The sequence below is a fragment of the Chelonoidis abingdonii genome, chromosome 1 (genome assembly GCF_003597395.2).
Source record: "Chelonoidis abingdonii isolate Lonesome George chromosome 1, CheloAbing_2.0, whole genome shotgun sequence".
NCBI lineage: Eukaryota > Metazoa > Chordata > Testudines > Testudinidae > Chelonoidis > Chelonoidis abingdonii.
In genome coordinates, this window is record NC_133769.1 from 318,646,848 (window position 1) to 318,666,561 (window position 19,714).

The 19,714-nt window shown below is 40.8% G+C and overlaps 1 protein-coding gene across 2 annotated transcripts in view; it reads right to left on the reverse strand.

The window, feature by feature from the left end:
• Window positions 1-3,602: 3,602 nt before the first annotated feature.
• NHLRC3 (NHL repeat containing 3) overlaps window positions 3,603-19,714 on the reverse strand; it is a 29,027-nt gene continuing 12,915 nt past the window's right edge. The window contains exons 3-7 of one of the 2 annotated variants that reach the window (XM_032795158.2): window positions 13,852-13,999; window positions 12,278-12,478; window positions 9,763-9,854; window positions 6,769-6,881; window positions 3,603-6,027 (exon numbers count right to left, since the gene is read on the reverse strand). In XM_032795158.2, the coding sequence (XP_032651049.1) occupies window positions 5,799-6,027; window positions 6,769-6,881; window positions 9,763-9,854; window positions 12,278-12,478; window positions 13,852-13,999 (783 nt within the window). In that variant the 3' untranslated portion in view covers window positions 3,603-5,798. The remainder of the gene's footprint in view (window positions 6,028-6,768; window positions 6,882-9,762; window positions 9,855-12,277; window positions 12,479-13,851; window positions 14,000-19,714) is intronic. The other variant, XM_032795159.2, reaches the window with a different exon arrangement.

Genomic DNA, 19,714 nt, shown 5'->3' on the forward strand with positions numbered 1-19,714 from the left:
TAGAGGAAGGTGCATACACTAAGGAAAACTGAAGTCAGCTGGCCAAAACCTGAAGTTTCAAAAAAAAAAAAAAAAAAAATCAGGCAAACTTTTCTGCATTTTTCTACCAGCAATAAAGTCAACTTTTTTTGTACAGCCTGGTTACACTGAACAATGGAAAATGTCACAAAGCAAATCCTTTGTCTTTGATAGAATGTGGTCAATTTTTTTAAGGCATGGAGGAAGAAATGCATCAGTACCACACTGCTGGTTTCTGCAAGTTCAAGATATAGTTTCCCATTCTCCTTAATGAAAAAAACAGATTAATCTGAACAGCCTTGCTTTCACCCAAAAAGGCTTGCATGGCTGAAAAGATATCAATAATGGTATTTAAAGATACTGGTAACAAATTGCTGGCACACAATTCAGAAAATAAATTACATAAATAAATCTTATTTTGAAGAAGAACTATCATCTCTGGCACTACAGAAACTGTTTATCTGAAAGATTGGTACATACAGGAAAAGTAAGATAGGTTACATTAACTCAGAACAAACATCCACCCAGCTTCACAAAGCTGTTATTAAAATTCACCTGCTCGCTCACACTTATATTGAGAATAATCAAGTAAAAATATTACTCACTCAACCAGAAACAAACACAGTGTTGCTCACCTTGACAGAGTTTTAAAGAAGGTTATTGTAGTCAAATTCAGTCACTAGATTTTAAGGCCAGTAAGGACCATCAGATCTACTGTGACCTTCTGTATAAACATAAGTCTTGGATTTCACCCAGTTAATCCTGTATTGAACCCAACAACTTGTGTTCCAGAAATCATCCAATCTTGGTTTGAAGACATCAAGAGACAGAGAATCCACAATTTCCCTTGGTAGTTTGTTTCAATGGATCATCCCCTATTAAAAATGTGTGCCTTATTTCTAATTTGCATTTGTCTGGCTTTAACTTCCAGCCATTAGTTCTTGTAATGCTCTTTTCTTCTAGATTAGAGCCCTTTAGTACCTGGTATTTTCTCCCCGTGAAGGTACTTTATACATCGTAATCAACTCACCACTTGATCTTCTTTTTGACAAGCTGAACAATTTGAGCTCTTTAAATCCCTCATTGATTTCAATCTTAATTTAATATCTGGATTTTGTTTAAGAATTAGTCTAATCTTCTATAAAAGACTCAATGTAGCTGGAAATGATTATATTGTTGTTTTCATATCAAGGCTTATGTAACTCAACCATCACATATTAGTAATTACTCTGAGGGAAACATATGATAAACTGTAATAATTAAGATGCATGCATCCATTTTCAATTTCCTATTGACGTCCTACAGAGCAAGAGTCACAAGAGTGAGGTAGGAAGAGAAAAAGGACACACAATTTTAGCTTCCAAGTAAGTAATTTTACTAAGCTGTGTGCAAATCAGGCAAAATGTGTTTAAAAACATTTTTTATACAAAACACTGTAATTTAGATGAACAGTTCAAGTTTACCAGTCTGATTTTCCCCCCCACTTTTCCCCAGATCAAAAAATCCCATGCAGCCAAAGTCATCACACCAAGATACAGAAATGAGGAGCACTTTCAAATTAAGCCATAAGGTCCCCCATTGTGAAAGCCTTACTTATTTTTTGCCAAATTATGCTAAAATGTAATTTTGCTCAATTATTTTTAATAAACCAATTTCAAGCACTTATCAGTCACCTCTTGAACTAGGTCACAAGTATAGCAGTGAAAAAGAGTTTGATAGCCTCCTACTAATCACCACGTGACATCTGTTCATACCACAAGTACCCATAAACTGAACAAACACACTTTGGCCCAGATCCTCAAAGGCATTTAGGCACCTAGCTCCCACTGATTCCAAGGATGAGGGGGGGAGCAAAAGTCAGCCAAAAATAGTTTTAAAAAATTGATGTCTGAGTGACAAGTCTCAAAGGCAGATGCAGAACTTCATGATCTGCATCACTTGGAAGGCTTCTTGAGCTGCCAGTCTGAAGGTATCTGCCAGTACAGTGTCTTTTTCAGTATCACAACCATCTGTACAAAGTCTTTGTTCAGGATTGCGTGGTTCCAAAGCAGCAATAATGTCCAGACATGGCAACCAGATCTGACTCTTCCCTGATGATTCATGTAGACTCTTGCTGTAACATGTTACATAAGGATCTGGACACTATGGCAAGAAAGGTCTTCAAGGCTAAACTGAACAAACCTCAATTTTAGTGAACGTGGTATTGAACTAAGCAATACCACATTCAACTGCTCGGACATCCATGATGGTGAACCATGGTTCCCCTTCCCATACTCCTGTCATAAACAGATAGCTAAGGGTTAATGTTTCTTTTACCTGTAAAGAGTTAACAAAGGGAAGCAAACACCTGACCAGAGGACCAATCAGGAAACCGGATTTTTCAAAGTTCAGGGAGGGAAGTTTTTGGGTGTGTGTTCTTTGTTCTGTTCTAGTGCTCTCTCGGCTCTGAGAGAGGATCTCTCTATCTCCAGGTTTTCTAATCTTCTGTTTCCAAGTGTAAGTACAAAGGTAGAAAGACAGGCTTATTTTGTTTTTCTGTATTTACATGTTGTGTAAGTGCTGGAATCGTTTAATTGTATTTTCTTTTGGAATAGTCTGTTTATTCATGTTTTCTTTTAGCCAATACCCTTGTATTATTGTCACCTTGATACAGAGACCATTTTTATGTCTTTTTCTTTCTTTTATATAAAGCTTTCTTTTAAAATTGTTGGATTTTCTTCTGTTGAGGATCAAGGGGATAGGAATCTCTGCTGCCAGGCTTACTGCTCTCTCAGAAAAGACTGGAGGGGAGAAAGAAGGAGGGTGGGAAGGTGATTTGTCCTCCTCTGTTCTTGTCAATTCAGGAGTTTAAATACAGTAATCTTCCGAGCTAACGGCCAGGGAGGGGCACCTGGGGAGGAGGTAAAGAGGAGAAGGGAGTGGTTATTTCCCTTTTGTTGTGGACTCAGGGCATCGATGTCTTGGGGACCCCAGGCGAAGGTTTGGAGAAGCAGAGTGAGGCAAGGAAGCCTACTGAATTCCTGTCTTCCGGTGGCAGCGCTTATCAAATCTAAGCGGTGTGTAATTAAATGCGTGAGTTTCAATGCTAAGCATCTTATGTTCTGAACACTGAGTCTATCAGAACTGAGAGGAAAGCTATGACAACTCTCTTACCTGGAGGCTGTCATAAACAGCAGAGCTAAGGTTAATGTCTCTTCACCTGTAAAGGTTAACAAACAGTGCCTGCAACATCTGACAGAGGACCAATCAGAGGACAAATACTTTCAAATCTGGGATGGAGGGAAGCTTGGGTGTGTCTTTTTGTTCTCTGCTTCTCTTCTTCTGGTTTTGAGAGTGACCCAACAATGTACTACAGGCTCTCTACATCTTCTAATCCCAATTTTGTAGTACCAAAAGGTAAAAGGGTATACAAGTCTTATTTAATTGTTTTCTTATTTGCACATGTGTAGTTTGCTAGAAGATTTTAAGTTGTATCTTCTGTTGGAGGAAGCTTTTTTCTCCAGCTTCTAAAACTGAGAGACCCTGTAATATTCTCATCTGAAATTACAGAGATTTCTTACTTTTTTCTTTCTTTTCATATAAACTTTTCTTGTAAAAGAACCTGATCTTATTTTTTCACCCTCTGTTAAAGCAAGGAAGTGTCTGCACTCCCAGGGAATTGTGGAGAAAGGAAGAAAGGGGAGGAGAACCTGCTCTCTGTGTTTATCTCTGTCTCTCTTCCGAGAGAGCAGCGAGCGAGGGGGGAAAAGGTAAATGTCCTCTTGTTTAGTCAACAGAGCCATGAACCGAATTGCCTCTGGGTGAGGCACAAAGGGAGGGGAGTGCAAGCCTTCCTCTGTGTGTTAAGATTCAAGGAGTTGAATCCCAGTGATCTTCCGCGGTACCAGGGCGGAAAGCCTAGGAGAGGCATGGTGGGAAAGTTACTTCCTTGTGTTAAGATCCAGGGGACTGATCTGGTGGGGTCCCCAGGGAAGGTTTTGGGGAGATCAGAGTTTGTTAGGTACTCAGAATCCTGATTGGTGGCAGCGTATCAGATCTAAGCTGGTAATTAAGCTTAGAGGACTTCATGCTAGTACCTCATTTTTGGACTCTAAGGTTCAGATTGAGGAAAGTATACTATGACAGAGGTGGAACAGCTTAGCCTCTCCTGACCTACTATTAGCACCCAAAATAGCCAAGGAATCAGGATAGTTATGTGAAAAGGAAAAAATCTCCCAGATCATTCTGCAAAGCATTCATAGCTCCTGACTGAACAAGGAGGATGAGTCTACAATCTTTCACCAGGAGAGTTATTCTTGACCACTAGAAATATATCAAAGAATTGGTGCTCTTTTTTCACTCCTTCTACACTGAACAGAGGATACTCTGAAAGACTGTACAGCAACACCTAAAAGGCTTTGGAATTACTGTGGACTAGGGAAGGGATGGACAGAAAGATGCTGGTGTATGTTTTTTGGAGAAGATAATGAAGCTAATTTATGCAACTTAAAACCAAAACTGGATTCAGGGGAGGAACTAGAAAGACAATGACTCGAACAGTCACAAAGAAGTTTGCAAGTTCTGTGCTAAAGAGAAATCAGCTGCTGATGTATTGGCAGAAGTCCCTCAAAAAGAAATGGAAAGTTGCAGTTTAGTATTGAAAGAATGTCCTTGAAAATCTGAAGGCAGAATAAAAGATCAGACCGGTCTCTAAAAACAAGAATCCAAAGGCCAAATATTGCTGTAGACAATGTGTCTGAGTTTCAACAAGATTAAGAGGACAAAAGCATGTTATAGGTCTCCAGGCCTAAGGCTGATTAAAAGTCTCCAGTAAATCCCCAGTATGTGCCTCAGGATTCTCAGATGTGCTAAACTTCACCACATTAGACTTTGAGGCCTTGCTTACACATAAAACTTGTACCCATTTAACTAAATCAATTTAGAAATTCAGTTAGTTAAAAATCAGTGTCACCTCATTGTGAAGATACTCTTAATTTCATTTAAAGTGCTTTATATGGAGTTAGCTTAAACCTGTAAAGAACTGATGCCTTTGATGTCAACAGCGGTATCAATGATTACCTAAGGTAGATGCCAGAGATGCTAATACCTCAGCACTGGCTGTAAGTATCAAAGGTCTCACTGAAGCTCAGGAGGCTATGACATGCTGCATCTTTATGTTCTGAGTTGGACAATCTTAGCATAAAGAGTCAAGAAAACCGGAAGCAATGTTAAGCTACGGTCCAGAGCCTCAAGTGGACAAGGCTTCTGGAAAATTAAATATGTAGACATTTCTCTGCCAGCTAGGACGTTAGGAGGTAGCAGAGTGCACTGGCTAGGCAAAGAAGTCACAAGATTCAGCCTGGGCATTGGAGGTAGAGTGTAAATTGATTAACAGTGGAAATTTATGTCTAGACTAGCAGAATAATGACAAACCTAATGTCTTATGATTTATCAAGAGACAAGGGGAAAAACTACCTTGAAGTTAAAAGCAGGGTAAAACATGGTTAAATAGAACTAATATGCATATCAAATGCATTCTCCAAATTCCAACAACTAACAAAAATGAAACAAAACATGCCAGTAAAGACAAATAATGACAGGTTAAGAGAAAATAGCTCCCTGAGTTTGACCCAGAAAATAAGAGTGAGCGCAGGTCACAAAACAGTTAATTTATGCATTCTAGTGCTGCAACATGCTGTGCTTATGTGTGGAAGCACAGTCTGCAATGAACGTAAGGAAATCTAGCACCAGTCTTGTAATCCAGAAGAAATGGCTTGTGCTGAATGAACCAAAGAAAACCATTAGTTTAAGGGTACATATTTTTGTACTTGTTGTGCACCAATTTCTGCAACATAAATTGCTCCAGTCTTCACATTTACATCCACAAGGTGTGGTTTAACCTCATCAGCTAGCTGGATTATGTTTACCACATGGCAATCTCCAATGGATCCTATTGGTGGTGCTGCCAAGACAGACACTCTGTTAATGTTCAGCTGAGCTACAATTAGATATTCCTCATTGGTAGTTAATCTAAAAATAAATAAAAAAAATTAGAATTAACATATTCTTAGGACACTTCCTGTTAACACTGTTATGTGCTTTAAAAATTATTATCCATATCTAGGTGAGCAAACAGCATTCATGTGCAGAAGAGGCAATCAGTTTTCTAACTTTCTGATTTGGACTTCAAATCTGAGTTTTAAGGTCCCCTTATGTATAACCCATGTATCAGTCACTTAACATCCAGCTGCGGAAGTTTTCAAATCAAATGAAAATAATTCTAACATTCTCAGCCTTACAGCACTGTATACAGAGTAAGCATGCGCGACTTGCTCTACGTGCTGCTGCTGCTGCACTTTGAAGCCACAGATTTTGGTGTAACAGCAAATTAATAGGAATTTACGCAAAGGAAGGTAGGGCCTGTGCCTGTAGCCTTTACACAGCTGAGTAAGGGGGGCAATATCAAACTCCTAATCATGTTCCCCAATGTCTATGAAACTCACAGCTTTAAATTAAAATGAAAGTCCCAATCCACCAGTCGGATCCACATAGGCAGATCTTATGAAGTCATGTGATTGTAAGGATTCACCTTTACAGATCCTATTGCAGGATAGGAGTCAGGACCTAATTCCACAGCAACTCCACTTGCTAATTCCAGAGCCTGATATCAAGTATTTGCTATCAATTTAAAGTAATGTGGAATCTTACTGGAGAAAAAGTAGCATTCTGTTTCCTTTGAAATGTTTTTGTGGAAATACATGGTTACACTACCTGACAGAAGAGGGACCATCTTCTAGGAAACAACTACTCCAGGACCCCAGCCATTCCCCGGTGACTTTATCAAAAACCTGGATTCGTTTGTTTCCTCGGTCAGCAACCCATACCTATTGTACACAGTAAATACAGCTATAATACATCGATACAGTATATACAGCTATAAATAGCTACATCAAAAGAATCACTTCCTTACATATAATGGGCCAAATATAGTGAAGAAAAGAGGGCTACATCAGGAATGAATTTGGCTTTGCTTTTATTTTACAAAGTTGACTAGCCAGGTATTTAATTCTCAGATTCCCCCTCAAAAAAAAAAAAAAATCCTTACAATGAAGTTACACTAAATATCGAAAATCACAGATAAGATACACAAACTACTTTACTCTGCCCCAATAGAGATGCCAGTGTCTTATGCTCCCTTCTTCTGTGGGTGCAATTCGGAAATGTTTACCACAAAACACAGATTTTTCAGTGCTCATATACATACACGTATCCAATACTAAGTATGATGTTACCAAACTAATAATTGCTCTTTATTTTCAGCTATGTGATTTAATTTCATGAGCAGGGTCTAGGAAGTTTCCATATGTAAATACATATGTGTGCAATGACACTTTGAAAACTGGCTGGCACAGGGAATTCTGGGGATTGGTTATCTTCAGTATGCCCTTGGGCTAAACAGAGATGTGTAGTTGGCTTTTTTCTGTAGACTGTGAATGGGTACTATTAAGATTAAGGCATCCCATTTATTGCAATCGCCGACAAGATGAAACTGTTTTGTTATAGACAATCATGTCCATCAAACATTTTAGCTTTCTCAGATTATTGCTGAGGTCAGTTTATTGCTCAGGAGCAGAAGTAAGTGACAGTTTGGGTACCTTACCTGTAAATTTCCATACTTTGAATTTTTTTAAAAAGTTTATATTTTAAAGTTATTTATGTATTTGTTTATTTGAGAAATTAAAGCATTTCTGTAAGACTGTGTGTGACCCAGGGACTCCCTGCCTGATGCCAACTGGCAGAGGGCACAGGGGGCATGCATGTTTTTACAGTGATTCCCCAATATATACTGAAAATTATGTTCTTACTGTCTTGGAGTTAAGGCAGGTCACCAGGGGTGGCATACCTCAAAGATATTCCTTTCACAGAGGAGGTAACTGATATCTATTTCCCAGTCTGGCCATTGGTGTGTTGTATGCCACACATTGTATGCCTATTTGCATACTGAGCCAGGTACAAATTGAGAGATTGAGAAATATACAAGAGAGGAAATTTACAGGAAGAAACAAAGAGTAGAGGTGTGTCCTGTTTATGAATAAAGACAAAGAATTGGTCTGTATATCTTGGAGTGCTAAGAGACACATTGAATCTTTCATCTCGGAGGCAAACCTACAGCGTGCATGTCTCATGAAAGAAGGGTCACAGCCACCCTAGCTCTAAAGTGCTGCAAGGAGTCTGGGCGAGCGGTATCCTATCCTACCAGATATGAGAGTATCTTGTCAATTAAGTCTAGGCTCCAGAATGCATATTATGCTTTTATTTTACATACCATCATTTGTTTCAAATATTTTCACTTGCCATTACTTGAATCTCTATGATTTGTTAAATAAATTTATACCTACATATAACTATAAACAAATTTAAGTGCTGTGAGTTAAGCAAAGTGGTGATCTGAAGTTAAATTGGTAAGGTGGGTTGTAGTTTCTTTGGAAGCAGCGGATTGGTGAATACTGCAAGTGTCCCATGGACAAAAGTCTGGACACTCCAGGGAGACACTGGGAGAGCTCAAAAGTTCCAGTGTGCCTATTGTTAACCTGTAGAGTGACAGCAGAGCCTGCAAGGCCTAGAGGGGAGTACTTGTGTTGCCTGTGGCCAGTAAGGTTGGAGAGCTGACCCACAGCAATCCCAGACAAGGCTTCCTCACACTAAGGGTAGGTAGCAGTGAGGTGCCACATAACCCTGTGTTTACCTGGGAAGTGTCAGAATGTGTACTCAACCTTTGAGGCACTCAGTTAAGGTTCTATCTAAGGCCTGGTCTACACTACGCTGTTAAACCGATTTTAACAGCGTTAAATCGATTTAACGCTGCACCCGTCCACACTACACTGCTCTTTATATCGATTTAAAGGGCTCTTTAAATTGATTTCTGTACTCCTACAAAACAAGAGGAGTAACGCTAAAATCGATATTACTATATGCGAACTTTAGGGGTTACGTTGGATGCAATCGACGTTATTGGACCCTCATTATTTTACAGTAGCTACCCCAGTGCACCGCTCCAGAAATCGACTGTAGCCTCGGACTAATGGACGCACACCACCGAATTAATGTGCCTAGTGTGGAGGCGCACAATCGACTTTATAATACCTGTTTTATAAAATTGGTTTAAGCTAATTCAAATTTATCCTGTAGTGTAGACGTAGCCTAAGTTAGAACCCATCAGAGTTCTATGTCAGGGAATTTTCTTAGTTTTTAAAATTGTCCTAAGATTCTCTGAAGGAGCTTTGGAGCCACAACACCAAAGGTCCTCAGAGTCAATGTTCCCACCTTGCAGATTCCATAAGATGCACAAGAACAAGGTAGGGGTGACAGCATGTTAGGGGGACTTCCTTCTTCTTGCCCCCTTGCAGTGCAAACCCTTTAAAGGTCTGTAGGAGTAGCAGCCTCTTCCTGGGGTCTGTAGGAAGTCCGTGTATATATGTACATGAAGAGATTATGGCAGCTTGTCAAGACTTCCTCTTACCCTCTCAGCCATGTTAAGAAAAAAATTTCAATGTGAAAAAGTTTAGTATGACTGCTCACATGATTAAAATTGTATGCACTGGGCTAGATCTCAATAATCAAAGATGAAAGAATGGCACTTCTTAGGTTGTCTCCCCCCCCCCCCCGCCCCAGGGCATTAAGAACCAAAAATACATGTAAACATATACGCGAGAAGGCATAAAAGTTGTCTCCAAAACACTGAAAAACAGAGTTTTAATTCCTTACCCGTCCAACAGAATCCACTGTGACACTGTGAGGAATCTTGAACTGACCAGCACCTGTACCATTTTCCCCACGCAGCCATATCTCCTGGAAATCTAACAGTAGAAACCAGGATAAATAATGAAAAAGTAGTTTTCACTTTTATTATGTAGCACAGGGATTGGCAACCTCTGGCACGTAGCTCACCAGGCTAAGCACCGTGGCGGGCTGGGCCGGTTTGTTTACCTGCTGCGTCCGCAGGTTCGGCCGATCCTGGCTCCCACTGGCCATGGTTTGCCGTCCCAGGCCAATGGGGGCTACAGGAAGCAGCACGGGCCGAGGGATGTGCTAGACGCCACTTCCCGTAGCCCCCATTGGCCTGGGATGGCGAACCGCGGCAGTGGGAGCCGCTATCAGCCGAACCTGCGGATGTGGCAGGAAAACAAACTGGCCCAGCCCCCCAGGGTGCTTACCCTGGTGAGCTGCGTGGCAAAGATTGCCAATCCCTGGTGTAGTATGAATGAGTGAAATATGTTTGACCTTAATTCCTTTTAAATTATTCTTAACTATAGAAATACAAGTCTTTTTTTTTATAAGACAGGACTTTAAAGGGATTTAAAACACAATCTCCCTCTTTTTGTAGTCCAGGGGATAGTCCCAATGACTTCAATGGGAGCAGGATTAGGCTCTTATTCCTAATTTCAAACTTTACAATTCATAAGGAGACAATCATATTTACATTTGTGGCTCACTATTTTTTCCATGCAGGATATATTTGTTTTTCATTTTATTTATCCATTTGGTGTCTGTGTGTGTTAAAAAGAAAGCTACAGTATCAAGCACAGACAGAAAAGGGAAAAATCTCTCTCCTGGTCATGCTAGAAAGGCAAAGAAATTTTTCACACAAAATAAACCATAAAAAAATATATTCCTTAGATTTGTGTCTACTACTCACAATAATACAAAATGGAAGAGTATAACTGGCAATATACGAAGGTGTAATTTTGCCAAAAAATAGAGTTCATGGTCATGACAATGTATTGGTTTCTTTAAAGATTTGTTTCTTCAATAGAAAGACATTTTCAAGATACATGAATAACAGATATATGACCTACATGAGAAACTACAGGGTCAAAGCTCATTATAGGCCTCTGACACAGGTCTTAGCAAGCACCCCCTCCTGGCCACCAGTTGGACTGCTCTGAGGGGGAATCCACGCCTCTGTTGCTCGAGGGAGAGGGAGTGAGAGAGAGAGAGAGAGAGTGTGTGTGTTAAACTTCTGAAGCCCCAGTAGGCTGTAGCAGTGTTTCCTCCAGTAGCCTCTCTGGAACATTTCCTGGGCACTGACTCTGTCTGCTATCCTTCTCAGCACACCTGCCCAGGACCAGCGCTGACCTCCAAGATACACCAGTTACTCAAACACATCCCTCTCCCAGAACTTCACCCCAAAGTGTGACTCTTCTGGTGCACAGTTTAACTGGACATGCAGCAGTTGTGAAGCAGTCAACGCACACTCAGACGCTTTGCACAGAATCTAACACATTAATGCTCCTTTATACTTAATCATGTAAATCAAGCACAGGATAGTACAGATTATTCAAAACAATAAAACTTACAATGCATGCCCTTTACCATCTCATCCTTCCCTTGGGAGTCCTTATGGCCCACTGGTGTCTAAGCGGGCAGGGTGTCCTCTACCTCATGCAGGCTGCTACCTGCTGGGTGATCTCTCCCTTCTGAAGCGTCTTACCCAGCTTTGGTGACCTTGCTGTCTCCTGTTCCACACTTCCTCTTCCTCTCACCCCTATATTCCTGTGGATTCTCTTATTTAAACCTTGTGACTGCCATTGTTTTGTTCCTGTGTCCACTGCTCCTACCTTTCTCCCATCCCTTCAGAGAAGTCAGTTAGCCTGATTTTCTAGGGATGCAGCTCATCCAGTGTTCCTGGCTCACCCAGTGTTCTCAGATGTTTGCACCTGAATAGGGTCATTGTGTCCTAAGCACTACCTACTGAATCTATCGGGTATGTACCTGCTACAGGCCTTGTCAGCAATGGTGAATCCAATATATATAGACACTCAAGATATAGCAGTTTTTCAAAAAACAACTTCACAATATCAATCAGAATTCACAAATTGTACTGGTATAGCCCCATTCATCACAGCCTCAATTCTGAAAACACTCACACATGCTTAATTTCAAGAATGTGAATATTCACAAAAAAGTCACTGCAACTACTCACATGTTAGGGCCTTAATCTTCACCAAAACAATGAGAAAATAGGCAAGGCTTAAAATAGCAGTGACAGGTATTAAAAACATGACAATCAAGGAGTTAGCTGATTAGCTGGGTGTTTTTGTTAAAATGATCAATAGTGAAATAGGCTCTGATCCAAAGCGCATCAAAATCAATGGGGAGCATGTCAACTAATTCTAATGGCCATAAGATCAGGCCCACAGTTAGCAATGCTAATGTTTAAAACTACCAGACCTCTAAATTTTCAGATGTCAACTCTTGTGTACGTTCCCTTTCCACATACCTGTGGACAGTTTGAATAATCTGTTGTTCATCCCTCCATCTCCATCCACAATGTAGATCTCCCCTGTTTGTTCCACAAATATTTCTGCTGGCTGATCAAACTGCAGCGGATTTAAACCTGATCCAGCTTTACCTTGAGTACCCAGGATCTGAATAAGTTTCCCAGAAGGACTGTACTGTTTAACTGTGTGCCCATACTCTCCTGTATTAAAGAAAGGCATAGAAATTTCTCAGCAAAACCATGGCATTTCGACATCAACACAGTAATAACAAGATAAAAATCCACTGTCACTTTAAGAATGAAACTGAACTAAGATAACTCTGTAGTAAGAGAATGATTTCAGATTGGCAAGGCATCAAATGTACATGTGCACAGGACTGGAGCTATCAGGATGGGATAGAGGACAAAAATTATGCATTGAGATGCACGGCTTTTCTGGCCCTGCTCCCTGATTAAGATCTGGAAAAGTTGGCCAGGATTATCAGTTCTGGCAAATGAGCATGTGGCACAACTCATGAGCCTTCAAATTGCTCTACCTTGTACTGGGGAACCTGATCAGTACAAGGACTCGGGGAGCATGAATGCGGCTTAGTGTTCTTTTGGTACTGTCATAAATATAAAGGGAAGGGTCACAACATTTATGTATGCAGTAACATAAAATCCCTCCTGGCCAGAGGTACAGAATCACTTCCCTGTAAGGGGTTGATCAGTTTAATTAACCTAATTGGAACCTGACCAGAAGGACCAATGGGGAAAGAAGATACTTTCAAATCCGGGGGGGGGGGGGGGGGGGAAGAAGGGGAAGGTTTTGTTTGTGCTCTCTTTGTTTGTTCCCTCTTGGGATAGAGAGCGAGACCAAGTAGGTAAACTAGTTCCTTAAAAGATACCTGAAACGATACATCTAAAATTACAGAAATTGTAAGTAAAGGCAAGGAAACGTGTTAGATTATCTTTTGTTTTAGCTTGTGATTTTTCCTTATGCTAAGAAGTAGTTTTATTCCTGTTTTTTTTGTAATTGTGAAATTGAGTCCAGAGGAGAGTCCTCTGTGTTTTAAATCTTTTATTCCCTGTAAAGTTACCTTCCATCTTGATTTTGCAGGTGTGATTCTTTTACTGTTTTCTTTATAATAAAGTTCTTCTTTTTAGAATTGGTGTGCTAAAAACCAAAGGCTTTGGTCTGTGCTCATTTTGTTAACCTATTGGTTAGTATATTATTCTCAAGACTCCCCAGGAAAGAGAGTGAAGGGGCTTGGGGGAGGATATTTTGGGGGAAATAGGAACTCTGAATGATCTTTTTCCTGAATCTTAGTCTCAATCACTTGGTGATGGTAGCAATACTGTCCAAGGAAAGGAAAGGATTTGTGCCCTGGGGAAGTTTTTAACCTAAGCTGGTACTTATAAGCTTAGGAGGTCTTTCATATTGGTCTCCACATCTGTACCCCAGAGTTCAGAGTGGGGAGGGAACCCTGACAGATACCTTATTCAAGCAACTAAAATTATTGTTCAGAGGGACACCTGCAAAAAACCTATTTTCTCTGTGGCATAATATTTTTAACATGTTCCATTATACATACCGCTTCCAACATCTGTGATCCATATTGAAGTATCTGTAGAGGTGCTCACTGCAAAGATACCATGAGGCATTTCAACTGTGGAATTCCACGCATGCAGGAAATTTCCTTCATCTGAAAACACTAGTACCTTTGGTACATTAGTTCCTCTCTGAAGAAAAAAGGATCTTATCAAGCAAAACTCACCTTTGACAATTCTGTTTAAATGTTAGTAATTTTCACATAAAAAACCTTTACAGACATTGATTAATAATTTTCACAACAACCTTTGTGATGTGGGCAAGTACTTCTAACCTCATTTTACAGCTGGTGAAAGACACAGAAAGGTTAAGTTTGCAACTGTTCCTTAATTTTGGGACACTTACAGCCTGATTTTCAGAGGTGCTGAGCCATTGCTGCTCTCATTGTCTTCATTTTGAATGTGATTGCACATCACTTCTGTAAAAACCATCATGCTCTAGGTCTCCCAAGATGGGCACACAACATTTTTAATTGTAGTTAATTGTCCAGGATTGCAGGTGCCATGACTGTGTTTTATAAATCAAAGTCTCACCACTTTTGTTTGCATTGCTGAAGAGAGAGGGTCTCGACCAGAATCTAGATACCAACATGTAGGCATGACTAGTACAGTTAGTAAAATTCTATTATAACAGTTGCTTGGGATGGCTGATTTTCTGTCTGTCTATCCTAGGTACTTATGTGGCCACTGTGACAGATATGGTGATTTCCTGCAATATCCTTGGAAGTCTTATGTTTCTATTATTGTGGGCCGGGACTGTATGTAATTTCTTTATGAGAGAGATGTGACAAATATTGCAACCCCATGTGTATCTTTGGGGTCCACTGTTTAAATGAATGTTTTATTGTGTTCCACTCCGGGGGGAAGGCTACCACAGCTCCTACAGGAACTAAAAACAGTGGATGGTGATTAAGGCAAGTCAGCCAGGTTGTAATCCCCAAAAGAGGTACCACCTCCTGGGGATGCTTGCGTATACTAGCTCAAACTAGATTTTTCACAGCCCAACAGACAAAGAAATGACTTTGGGATAAACAGCCTGAGTTTAAACTGATTTGGGCCTTCTTTCTGATTTACACAACGTACAGAACCTTCTATCTGGAGGGGTGGGAGTGAGGGGCTAAAAAAATCAAAGATTTTGTTAAAAAAAAAATCAAGAAATTTTTCATTTAAATTGGATTTTTTTATTTTATTTAAATTTTAATAAGTTTTTCTTTATAAAAATAAACCTGTTTAAAATGAAATATGAATTTAATACAAAATTTGTTAAGGCGTAAACTTATTATAATCTCTTAAAACATTTAAAAAATAAATATGCTGAATCCATAAGCCTCTATCAAAAACTGAGTTAAAGGCTGCATTTCTATATAAAGAAAGAAGCAGGGGGAAAACAGCTAATTTTTGACATCAAGCTTTATAGATGGAGCACAATAGATCATGTACTGTATTAAGGGCTTGTTTTGTTAAATAAAAATAATTTCGATATGCTGTTTTGTATGTTTAATTAAATTCTAGTTACCATCCTAATGCAGCTTGACACAAATCATGAGAAAAAAGTTAATTATCTAGTGAATAAGCAATATGTCATTCACCATCTTCTAACATACTAAAAATGCACAATAAGAATTGAAAATATTAAGCTATATAATTGCTTAAATAAATGTATATAGTCATAGTGTAACCTCCTAGGTAGTAAAAAGATGTACTAAATCTAGTGTAAAGGCTCTATTTAGGTGTAAATCAAACACGTTGTAATGGTTATATCAACCAATGAGAATGCACCTTTCTCTAGAAAATAACTGACGTAAAAATGTAAAAGTAGATTAAAATCAATCATTTAGATGAGGGGTGGGGAACCTACAGCCTGCCAGACGGATCTGGCCCGATGCTTCATTTCATCTGGCCTGTGGCAAGTCTCCATGCTGTGGGCTGAAAGCCCTGAGCCTCAGCACCCCCCGCAACCCCCTGTGACGCTGGAGCTGCAAGTGCCGACTCACCCCGCTGCAGGGGTGGGGTGGGATGCGGAGAGCTAGGGCTGCCAGGTTATTAGAAGTCCAGCTGGCTCCGTGCAGCTCTCAGAAGCATAAACCTAGAATGGTGCCCTTGAGGGACCATGAAGGGGGAACACGGGTGCAACTGCCCTGGACTATGACATATATGGTGGCAGCATATGTGAGGTCTATGTCAGTGTGAATTGCCATAAGTGCTAACAGCAGTGAGTACCATAGAAGGGAAAATCACTGAGTGAAGTCATAGTCTTTTGTAGAAAGGAATAGCGAAAAGAGCGCCTGGCAAAAATGAATGATCAACAGCTGAAGAAAGGTCAACTGGCTGAGCTACGCAAAGAAAGGCAACTCAACACAGAGGACTAAAGACACAGCTAGTAGGTTTGCTGTATTTTGATGATGAGAAGAGGTATGAAGTCCAGGTTGGTAGGGAATATTCAACTCACTGGCGCAGGGTCCAGCAGGCAGGAGAAATCTTGGAGCCAACACTTTGCAGGGCAGCATGGAAAAGGCTGACAAGAGGCAGCAACTATGTTCTGCCCAGACCAAATCCATCACTGCAACTGGGATCATGGTCAGGTCCACAGGTTGACCAAGACAGGACACAGCTGGAGAAGGACTGACTGCATCTGGAAACCCAGCTTTGCAGACCAGGAGCAACAGCACCAGCATGGGTAAAAGTAGCAAGGAATTCTATGGCACCTTATAGACTAACAGCTGTTTTGGAGCATGAGCTTTCATGGGCGAATACCCACTTCGTCAGATGCACGAAAAGTGCCAGTGTCAGCACAAACACGCAGAGAAGGAGAAGTATTGTCAAGCTGGAGAGACTGTGCAAGTAGGACCAGGTTCAATAACATCAGCTCAGAAAAGAGAAACTGCATCAGCAGAACCATAGTCTGGTATGTGGAGCCAGTCACTAGCTACCTGTCCTGGTGAGTGGCATCGACTCCAAATTTCTTCCTTGTTTTAAGGAGGGGGATGACATGGATGTGTTTCTAAATGATTCTGAAATGGAGTTTGAAGGACTGACTCCTACCAGAGCCCTGACTGGAGCTGGAAGGTGATCTCTCGTAAGCTTATTAGTTTGTATGTAGGTGCTTTCGTTGTTTTAATATGTTTTCTCTGTAGCGTTTTCACCTTAAGATTAAATGTGCTTGCTTACAAAGGGCTGTGTGGTAACTTTCAACTGCTGACAACTACTTCTGGCAGCAGGCAGTGCTCCATCCCTGCTCTGAACTCTCCCACTGTGGTAATAGGTAACCGTTATGTTCTTCTTGATACAGGAGAGAAGGAATCACCCCCTACAGTAAAGGAGGAGAAGCTTCATACCCCTAAGGCTGGGAGGTCTGCTGCCACCACTGCGAATAGGAAACGTAGGGTAGTGGTGGTCAGAGACTCTCTGCTGAGGGAGACGGAGGCACCCATCTGTTACCCTGACATTTCATCTTGGGAGGTATGCTGCCTGCCGGGGGCCTGTATCCGAGATGTTACAGAGGGATTGTTGAGGATTATCCAGCCCTCTGACTACTACCCTATGCTACTTATCCATGTGGACACAAATGATACTGCACGGTGTGACACTGAGCAGATCAAGAGTGACTACAGGGCTCTGGGAGTACGGGTGAAGGAGTTTGGAGCGCAGGTGGTATTCTCTTCGATTCTTCCTGTCAAAGGTAGGGGCCCGGGCAGTGACAGATGCATCATGGAGGTGAAGCCGACTGCGAAGAGTGGTGTTACCACTAGGGCTTTGGCTTCCATTGACGACCACGGGATCTATTCAAGTGAAGGACTGCTAGGCTAGAGAGCATCACCTTTCAGGAGGGGAAGACCCATATCTGACACCTAGTGAGGAGGGGCTTAAACAGAGTTCGACGAGACAGAGAAGCAAAGCCACAGGTAAGGGGAACATTGGAAGAACCTGCGAGATGGGTTGGAAACAAAAGGACATGGGCCTATAAATGGCAGAGAGAAAGGAGTCAGATGCAAACTGGGCAGGCAAGAATCAAATCAGAATCTTAGAATGCCATTATCCAATACATGCGAGAAGTTGGTAAGTAAGCAAGAAGAACTGGAAAAAGTGCTAATAATAAATACAACTCCACATGTTGCATCACTGAAATTGTGGGATAATCACACATACTGGAATGTTGTGTTGGATGTAAGCTCTCAGGAAGGATAGAAGGGAAAAAAGGGAGAAGGTGTTGCCTTAAAATATTAAACAATCGTACACACGTGGACTGAGTAGAGATGACATAGGGAGATGGAGTGTTGAAAGTGCTCTGTAGGCTAGGGGGTAAAAACAACTGAGTGATGTCGTTGCAGGATTCTACTACAGGCACCTACCAGGTGGAAAGAGGGATGAGCTTTTTTAAATAACTCCACAAAACATCCAAAGCTCCAAGAATTGGCTGGTAAAGATTGGTGGTGAAGGGGGACTTCAACTATCCAGATATATGTTGGGAAAATAACACCCGCGGGCAAGACTATCCAATAAGTTCTGGACTGCATTGCAGACAACTTTTTTATTTTCAGAAGGTTGAAAAAGCTACTAGGGGAAGCTGTTCTAGACTTGATTTTAACAAATAGGGAAGAACTCATTGAGAATTTGAAAGTAGAAGGCAGCTTGGGTGAAAGTGATCATGAAATCATAGAGTTTGCAATTCTAAGGAAGGGTAGAAGGGAGTACAAGCAAAATAGAGACATGGATTTCAGGAAGCGGATTTTGGTAAGCTCAGAGAGCTGATAGGTAAGGTCCATGGGAATCAACGACTGGGGAAAACAACTGAGGAGAGTTGGCAGTTTTCAAGGACACTATTAAGGCCCAAAAGCAAGCTATTCCGCTGGTAGGAAAGATAAAAAATGTGGCAAAAGACCACCTTGGCTTAACCACGAGATCTTGCATGATCTACAAAATAAAAGGAGTCATATAAAAAATGGAACTAGGTCAGATTACAAAGGATGAATATAGGCAAACAAACAGGAATGCAGGGCAAGATTAGAAAGGCAAGGCACAAAATGAGCTCAAACTAGCTATGGGAATAAAGGGAAACAAGAAGACTTTTTATCATACATTAGAAGCAAGAGGAAGACCAAGGACAGGGTAGGCCCACTGCTCAGTGAGGAGGGAGAAACAGTAACAGGAAAACTTGGAAATGGCAAGAGATGCTTTAATGACTTCTTTGTTTCGGTCTTCACTGAGAAGTCTGAAGGAATGTCTAACATAGTGAATGCTTATGGGAAGGGGTTAGGTTTAGAAGATAAAAATAAAAAAAAGAACAAGTTAAAAATCACTTAGAAAAGTTAGATGCCTGCAAGTCACCTAGGGCCTGATGAAATGCATCCTAGAATACTCAAGGAGCTAATAGAGGAGGTATCTGAGCCTCTAGCTATTATCTTTGGAAAGTCATGGGAGACGGGAGAGATTCCAGAAGACTGGAAAAGGGCAAATAAGTGCCCATCTATAAAAAGGTCAACCACGGAACTACAGACCATTAGTTTAACTTCTGTGGCAGGAAAGATAATGGAGCAAGGTAATTAAGGAATTTCATCTGCAAACATTGGAAGGTGGGTAAGGGTGATAGGGAATAGCCAGCATGGAATTGAAAGAAACAATCATGTCTACCCAATCTGCATAGCTTTCTTTGATAGGGATAACGAGTTTGAGGATAAGGGAGAGCGTGATGTGTATACCTAGACTTTTAGTAAGGCATCTGATATGGTCTCGCATTGATATTCTTATCGATAAACTAGGCAATACAATTTTAGATTTGGAGATACTGTAAGGTGGGTGCTAACTAGCTGGATAACCGTATCTAGAGAGTATTATTAATTGTTATATTGG